The sequence below is a fragment of the Pagrus pagrus genome (assembly GCF_965226575.1).
Source record: "Pagrus pagrus genome assembly, chromosome: 2".
NCBI lineage: Eukaryota > Metazoa > Chordata > Actinopteri > Spariformes > Sparidae > Pagrus > Pagrus pagrus.
In genome coordinates, this window is record NC_140186.1 from 10,940,989 (window position 1) to 10,949,864 (window position 8,876).

Below are 8,876 nucleotides of genomic sequence, written 5' to 3' on the forward strand. Positions count from 1 at the left end.
GGTACTCGTTTAAAATGATTCTATCCATTAAGCTGCTGTGAGCGTAGAAAGGGCACAAAAAGTTTAAGAAAGGAATGAAAATCAATTATGCAAAGATGTTGGTCACTTTCATGAACTCCCCTGACCTTCTTGTTCATCCATCCGAGAAAAGTCTGGGAATGTCATCTGACTTAAGTCTTTATTTTCACGGGCAGTCATTTTATCCTTGAAGGGCATTTCTTCCTCTTTTTTACATGGACTCTGGTGTAACAGGGCAATGAGGTTTTTTTTATGTTTGTTTGGTTTGTTTTTCAAACTGTTGCTCCTCACACTCCCCTAGCTGTAAGAACAAGTACTGCAAAAGGTTACGAGAAGAGATCTCAGTTTTACTGATCGCAAAATAATCTTTATTAAAATAACCTTAATTTGCAGCAGAGTGGGCCTGAGCCCATAATTAGACGATTTCTCCAGACTGAGCTTATTGTTGATTTATTTACTGTTATCTATATTGATAAACCCCACTGGCATCCAAATGGCTAAATTTACTGAACAAACATAATCACATAATCTGTCCTCGATAAATTCTAAAACACTCTCCACGTTGGAGATCGCTGTATTTTCACCAGTCTAGCCGAGGCGAAGACAGTAATCCCCCTCAAGCAAAAGCGTTTGAATATTCATTTAAGATTCAGATTGAAAAATGAAATTCACACGTTCATGAAAAAAGAGTATCAACTGTATGGACAATAAAGAATTATATTTTTGACTCTTATGGATAAATTAAACGACTTTTTATGATTCCATTAATGACAGATGTATAAAAGAAATGAAAAAGCTCTGGGGAAAAGGTAGAAACTTGGTTATGCATCCAAATCATTATTTTGGTGGCAGCCACATGTCAGGGGTGACTGTGGCCTCTCAGCAGCCACCCTCTAATCACGCCCCTGAGCTATTTTACTTATGAAGGCTGTGATCGTTTCAAATGGCAATAAATTACGAGGGACTATTTTTTCTTTTGCAAATCCTATTTTTTCCTGATTTGCAATGAAAATTCCCAAAATTTCGATGAATTTCTTTGTATTAAAGTCACTTTTTTTATTTTTTGTTTCTTGCCCTAAACCCCAAATGAATGCAAAGATCTCATACATTTTTAATAAGGGACGAATTCTTGTCTACGCATGTCTGGACACTATCCAATGTTTGCAGCACATCTACATTTCAAAGTAAAGGGTAGCAGGCTTTTTCTTAAAATAAATAAATAAATAAATGAATGTTTCTCGCTTAAACGCTCTATTTTTATAAAAAATGTTTCACTCACATAGCAGAACAAAATATTTTGCCTGGTTGACCCCAGCATAATTTTCTATACTAAACAAACTTTTACTTTGAAAATTCTGTCTCAAACTTCAGTCATGTGGATTATTATTATTATTATTATTATTATCACCATCATCATCATGCGACGTGTTTTCATTAATTAATTTCAATCGTCATACAAAGCGAGGGTTTAAAAATGTTTTTCGTTAGTAAAAAATGGCAGATGAACAAGAAGTACCCCTGGCATTAACCCGTCTGTGCGCGCGTGCGTGTGCGCGCGCGATTATATTAGGTAGAGCTAGGGGAAAGAGAGAGAGAGAGATGAAGATGGAGCTATTTCATTGGCAGATACAGTGTGGCTCTTTCCCTCCTTTGCATGCCATCCTGGATCCAAAAAAAAAAAAAGTATCCCACCCAAAAAAAAAAAAAGGAAAAATCCTTCTAGCCATCCAGTCCTGCTCCATCGATTAGTTTCTGGAAAACACTTAACAAACTAATGACTATTGATGGCTGATTAATATTGCATCAACAACAACTGATTGGCGACAATATCAAATGGCGATCGCCGCTTTAACATCCAAGCAGCAGAGGAGCCATCTGACGAGGGGTTGTTGCACAATATTTTGGCGGCGCGAGGAGAGCCCAACAGATGATGAATAAAGGGGCTCGTGCAGTCAGCGTGCAGCGCCTTCAATTTATGGCTCGTACAGTTCGTCTAATTCGAGAGCAGTCGCGTCTTTGAAGGCAGACACTTGGCGTAAATGTACAGTTAAAATATTCTACTCTCAGGTCCCCAGGCGGAGCTCCGACAGTCCCTGGCCTCATTAAATTTTCATCAGTATCCCTGTGAAAGGGGGGAAATGTTCAGGGGAAAGAGAAAAATAAAACAGAGGGCGTAATTATAACAAAAGGAAACAGCGCTGCCCTTTTCGTTTTGTAGAAAAGCTCCCACAGTATGCACGACCCCGGTGTGTGGGTGCCCATACACACAGCGTCCTGTTGTGTCTGTGGCTTTAAGGTAAACTGTTTTGCTTCACATATTTATTATATTAAAAAAAGAAAAAAACAAAGAAAGAAAAAGACCTTCGATTTTCTTCATTGTGCTGCTGAGGCCTTTTTGCTCTCACTCCCTCTCTTCCACATGTGTGTGTGTGTGTGTGTGTGTGTTATTTCTCTTTCTGTGCATTGATTCGCTATCAAAGAATCCCAGATCGATTTTCTCCCAATATGTGAAAGTGAAAGCAGCAGTCTGCATGAGAAGCTGCCTGCCTGCCTGCCTGTCTGTGCAGAGCTGCTGCGGCTTGTCAGGCAGCAGCAGCAGCAGCAGCAGCAGTGAGGGCTTCACTGCATAAAGTTAATTTCAATTCCCGATGAGACACTCAGGCGGCAGCCCTCCCTGACCAGCGGTAATTAACAGGGATAGCTAATGACTACTTAACTCGCTCTTCATAATTATCTGGTTTTCATAATTCGATGTGTAATTTAATAATTCGCTCTTATTAACGTATTAAGTGAATGGCTCATTTAGGGGAAATTAGAAGCACTCACCAGGAGCATCTTTTAATTGATGAACCATCACGGCTGTCTCATTAATAAGGCTCGTTTTGATACTCTTAATTTGTCACGAGGATGGCGGTTGAGCATGTTTGGTTTATGGATCAGGCTGTTGTTTTTCAGTCTGGAGCCGTTTATTAAGGAGGTTTTTAGTTGGGTAAATATTGAAGATGGGTGTGTGTGTGTCGCTTTTGATAAATTGTAATAAGAACAAAAATAAAACATTATATCATGTGACACTTTTAGGAAAGCCTGGAGGCGCTTGATAGTATTTTGTAATGGTTATAAAAAAATATAAAAACACTTCACACAGCTGTATTTAAAGGTGGAAACTTCTCATTTCCAATTATTGTTTTTTTTTAAATTGCAAATATTTGCAAGAAAAATCTCCTTTCTGCCTCCTGCTCAGATTTAATGTTATGATCAATTTGAAATTATCCCAAAAATAATCCCATGCAAATGTATTCCAGGTGCTGTAAATAATCAGTGTTAAGGTGGAGGACAGGTTTCAGAAATGCTAATGTTTGGCTCGTGCAGCCTCTCAGGTATCTGTCCATGGTGCTGAAACGCTTGCTCAGCGCTCAACAAGCCAAGCAGCCAGCCAGGCAGCCAGTCAGTCAGCCCTGAAGCCCACAAACAGCAACTCTGCTGTGGACATGACATCCACAAAAAAAAAATGCTCCCCTCTTTCTTTTCTGTTTTCCCTCTTCTATCTAACCATAACTTCGAACCATCAAAGCCTGCGTTTCGTGCCCGCATGCACGACCGAGGCGTGTTTGAGTGTGTATTTAAATAGAGACGGGCACGTTGGCAGGCGAGCTGTTTTTCTGGCGGGCTGACATCTGGCAAGTCTGCGCTCCAGGGACCCATCCAGCTCTCCATAGACCCCCTGATTAGACTCTAATAGAATATTAGCATTTGCTCTCAGGTAAGGCAACAGTGAGCTGCATAAGCTGGCAGCAAGTCAGTGGAGGAGCCACGTGTGTCTTTAACATTGATGGAGAGGAAGAGGAAGAAGAGGAAGAAGAAGAAGAAGAGGGAGCTCCTTCCTAAGGCCTGTGTTATGATGAGGCCTGGAGGAGGAAAGAATGAATCAATTCCACATTTTCAGTTTAGTTACCCCTCTCTTACAGTGAGAGCAGATTGGGTGTAAGGTGGTGGTGGTGGTGGTGGTGACAGGGCGCATGGCTTGTTTCTAGCATCACACCTGACACCTTCTTGGTAACGCCAAAGTCGCGTCACCTTTTAAAAGAAATGGCAGCTTTGTGGTTGAAATGAGCTTAAAGAATCCATAAAGTGTCTTTTTAAACGCTGTGCAGCCCACAGCTAAAGCGTTTCCATCCTCCTCATCAATAAATAAATAGATGCATAAATAAAAGAATATTAATATGTCTGGATGAGCCACGTTACACAGTGCAGTCATGGAAAAACGTCCGATTAAATGTTAAAGTTTTTTTCTTTAATGAAACACATATTGCAGTTCAATAATTAAATAAATTAAAATTACATGGATGTAATAAATTAATAGAATAATTTAACCAGGGAACCAAAGAAAGCAACATACATTACAGAAATAAGTTACCTCAGCTAAAACAGCAATACAGCAAAAACCTGTACGGATATATTTATGTGCATCGACTGGTTCCAATGAAATATTTACATTGTACACGTATACTTCCATGAAGCTGTTTCTTTTTCTCTTCAAGAAGAAAACATTACTTAAACAAGGTGATTTTTTTTAACAAGCAACGACTTCATAATGATGCGCGTATATTTATACAAATAAATAGCAGAAAACATACATAAAATAATTTAAAAAAGAGAATACTATCTCATATATATCTCGATTGTACCATCTCAAATGTTAGAAATTAAGAATTTGTGACTGCACATTTCACAGTCGTGTCCCTTTTAAAAGCAGAACAACACGCTTAACTTGCTGTCAGATTTTGATTTTCTCAAGCAAAGAGAGAAAAAATAGAGCCAAAGGGAAAAAAAAAAAAAAAAAAAAACGAGGAGGGGGGGAATCCCAATAAATATATAATGAAGTAAACATGACCTCACTCAATAAATAGTTCATAAGATACCGGCCCACGCTGGATTGTAAACTTATTGCAGCCGGCGAGAAAATCATATTTTATATTTTTAAAAATTGCGAAATTCAGTGAAATCCTTACAAGTGAGCCACTATTTCGATATCTGCACATAACTGAGGCCTAATAATAAACAATCCAAAAAACCCCGGGGCATCTCGAAAACAGATCCCTGACTCTGACCACGCATGGCAACAAAATAAGTGGAATTAATTACACATTTAGACACAAAATGAAGTGTGTGACAAGGAAAATCATTAATTTACAGAGGGATATTTGGCAGTAATCTAATATTAGCTTTTTCGAGACCAAGCAGTGTGTTGTCCTCTTAATCCCCTCATGGACCCTGAATAAATGCCAAGACTGCATCGTCATGAACTCGCAGGGAGAGAAAGAAAAAAAAAAGAAGAAGAAGAAGAAGAAAGTAAAATGTAGCTTATCATATAAGCCAAAAATATAAACACCAAGAGTCGCCCAACCAAGTGCTTTGAGTTTAAACTATAGCCCCGCTGTGTGTGTCAGTAACCGATGCTATATTTTCATTGGGGGGGTAAAACTACAGTCCTCATCTGAAATTAATCCTGTAAGTAAAAATTAAAGTCCTGTAAGTCATACTGCGTTGACATTGAAAAGGTGAAGCATAGTAAGTGTGGAAACGGTGTTCTTACTTGCTCTGTCACACGATGCCTTTACTCGACTCCACGTCTCCCCCTCTCTCAGCGAGTAAAAAGACGTGACTGTAGGGGGGGCGGGTGTAGTTGGGAGGGCAGGGGGGGTTTGTTTTTTCTCGAGTTTTTTCAGTCATTGTTCAGATTTTCTCTTTTTTTTCTCTTTTTTTTTTTAGGAATTTTTCGAAGTTCAAAGCACAAAGTCATCGATGATTGAAAAAAAGGTGTGAGATAGGAAATATGATACAAATCGTCTCTAAACAGTTCCAAGTCTTTTCTCTGTGGGTGGTGGTTCAAAGCGATATTTTTTTTTTTTTTCTGTTTCTGTTTCTGTTTTTGTTTTTGTTTTCTCAGACGCATGCGGAGTATTTCATTCGTTTCTGTTTCTGCCGCTGGTTGCAAAACCAGACCCGCACCACGTTCTTTTTCAGGTCCAGCTTCTCTGCGATCGCTGCGATTTTCTCCGAGGAGGGACGCGGCTGAATGGCAAAATAGGCCTCCAGTGATCTCTTCTCCGGCGCGGCTATCGACGTGCGCTTCCTCTTTTTCTCCGCGCCGTTGAACAACTCGGGTTTATTAAGTTTCTCCCTGTGTGATTTCTCGGCTTCTTCTAGCCACGCTTGCAGGATGGGCTTCAAAGCAATCATGTTGTTGTGAGAGAGCGTGAGGGACTCGAATCGGCAGATGGTGCTCTGGCTGAGGGAGCCCACCCCAGGAATCTTCAGGCTGGCTAACGCTGACCCTACATCCGCCTGGGTAACCCCGAGTTTGATCCGTCTCTGCTTAAACCTCTCCGCGAAGGCTTCCAAGTCCCTTGGATCGGCGTCCACGTCGCTCATGCCCATGTGCGGTGGTAGCCCGTGGGCATGAGCCATGTTGATGGCTGCCTGGTGCATGTGGTTCATGCCCGCCATGTGGGCAGGGTGCGCAGGCGTGGAAACCACCGAGCCATCCGGCCCTGCCATGGCTCCTAGTGCCAGTCCCGGGGTGATGTGGTCCAGCAGGTCCCCCTCCAGTGCCTGGTGAGGCTGGTGGTGGTGGTGATGGTGGTGGTGATGGTGGTGGCCAGCCAAGGCGGACGGATGAGAAATAGGCACCGAGGAGGAGGAGGAGGAAGACGAGGTGCAGGGGAGAGTGTTCATGGTGTGGTAGGTCGCGTCCGGCTTGAAGGGACTGTGATGTGGTGGGTGGTGGTGGCTCTTGGTCTGCGAGACTATATCCACCGCCGCTAGAGCTTCAGCCCGGGCCAACAAACTCTCATCCAACCCTCCGAATATATTGCTCTGCAATTGCAAATAGAATGCACACATAACTGTCAGCAGGGAATTCTCCCTCCACTCCTCGGTTTAAAACATTTCCAGAATGTGAAAAAAAGAAATCCTAAAAAAGGGAGCACACAAAACAAGACACATGCAACATCCCAGGTCATAAAAATTAATACGAAAGGCAAAGCCGACTGAATACATAAGTTGAGCAGAGGAAAAAAATATGGAGGTGCTGGGTGATTTGCTGTGCAGACATGAAAAAAACATCAAGCAAAAAAAAAAAAAAAAAGTGGGCTGTCAAAATGTGCCTTAAAGCAGTGATTATGCAGAATACGTACCGGTGGGGTTGGGAGACAGGCTCTGCGCATCGCCTCCGAGCTGCTGCCGCTGCTGCTGATGATGGTGCTGCTGTGTCGGGAGGACGAGCAGGAGGACGAGGGTACATTGGAAGTCAGAGTGGAGGACGAGGAGGAATGCAACGAATACTTGGGTTCGGGCAAGCTGGTGTGGGCCATGGCAAAATGCTGCTTGCTGTTCAGAGACATCATCATCATATTTGCGGGCGTCCGAACCTCGGCAAGTTCCTTTTAATAAGTTAAGACTCCGCCTCCTCGGTCGGGAGTTGAAGCCCAATTGCTTCGCAGGAATCTCAAGTCACTGTCGAGTAAAGTGTAAGGCTGAAGACGGTCGTCCAACACTGAAGTTATCACATCTATTTATTATTACTGGCGGAGGTATGGAGGTCTTTTTGCCAAATGAGATATCGCAGGCGCCGACAAGCCATGCAAAGTGAGCGCCGCTGCAGCCCGACACGTTTTTTTCCCCTTTGTGGACTTGTGGCGCGATTGTTCAAAAAAAAAGAAAAGAAAAATAATCTGTTTTCTCTCTGTCTCTCTTTCCTCCAACCGTCTCCACCTTGTATTATATAAATATACTTTTTTTTGCCTTGGATTTTTTTTTTTTAGTGGCAGAACTCCTCATAGACGACGCCAGAGCAAAAAAAAAAGGAAAAAAAAGAAATGTTCAAAAGTTTCTTTCCGTCTCTTAGGATTTCCCCCAAATACTTCAAGTTTAGAGCTGCTGCCGATTTCGTTGACCTGTTTTGGTTTTTGTGGTCAAAAGTTTCCGTCTCGAAAAATGACCGTAAGTGAGAAGTAATGGCGGTGACAGTCTCTGTACTGTACCTCTTCGACTACGTTGAATGCTGCGGGGACCCGAACTGCCTCTGCTCTGAGGCGAAGGGCAGACTGAGTCTCTCTCCGCCTCTCTCTCTCTCTCGCTCTCCCCACTCTCTCTCTCTCTCTCTCTCTCTCTCTCTCTCTCTCTCTCTCTCACACACACACACACCCTCCCTCCCTCTCTCTCTCTCTCCTCTCTCTCTCTCTCTCTACAGCTCTCTCAGTCTCTCACCCTCACACACACACACACACATAGACACACACACACACTTTTCAGCTGTACCTGAAAAACCCTTTCATGATTTATTATTCTTCATTAACCACCACCACCGCCGCCGCTGGGGACTCTGCGCATGGGCAGTCTGCAACAAGGCATTTATTTCAAATGACTCGAACCACCAGCACCTCGTTACCTCCACCACGTCTTATGAAGTTCAGGGACTTTTTTTTCTAATTTAATTTTATTTTAAAAAAGGAGAAAAAAAATCCGATTTATTGCGCCTGAAAATATTTTATTGTTCATTATTGTAAACAGATTTGATGCTGATGCTGCTGCTGATGATGATGAACACCGTGGACAGCTCCGCTCAGGTCAAAACACATCAGTTATCAGCGTAAAGTCAAATATGTTTTGTACAATTATTTTGATTATTACAGCTAATGTAAAAAAAAAGATACAATTGCAAATAAAAAGAAAATATTATATTTTTTATATCTTAATTTAGGTTTTTTTTTTTATTATCGCCATTGCTGCTGTGACAATTTTATTTGTGGATCACTTGACTTCACTAAAATTACAACCAATTCCGGGCTATTCTGTTT

General features: G+C 41.9%; 1 protein-coding gene across 1 annotated transcript; it reads right to left on the reverse strand.

Moving 5' to 3' along the window:
- Nucleotides 1–4,329: 4,329 nt before the first annotated feature.
- Nucleotides 4,330–8,090, reverse strand: pou4f2 (POU class 4 homeobox 2). Its single transcript, XM_084369837.1, has 2 exons — nucleotides 7,215–8,090; nucleotides 4,330–6,894 (listed from the first exon to the last, which is right to left on the reverse strand). Exons 1-2 carry the CDS (start codon nucleotides 7,428–7,430, stop codon nucleotides 5,962–5,964), a joined length of 1,149 nt encoding a protein of 382 aa, XP_084225963.1. The 5' UTR covers nucleotides 7,431–8,090; the 3' UTR covers nucleotides 4,330–5,961.
- Between the last annotated feature and the right edge of the window lie 786 nt (nucleotides 8,091–8,876).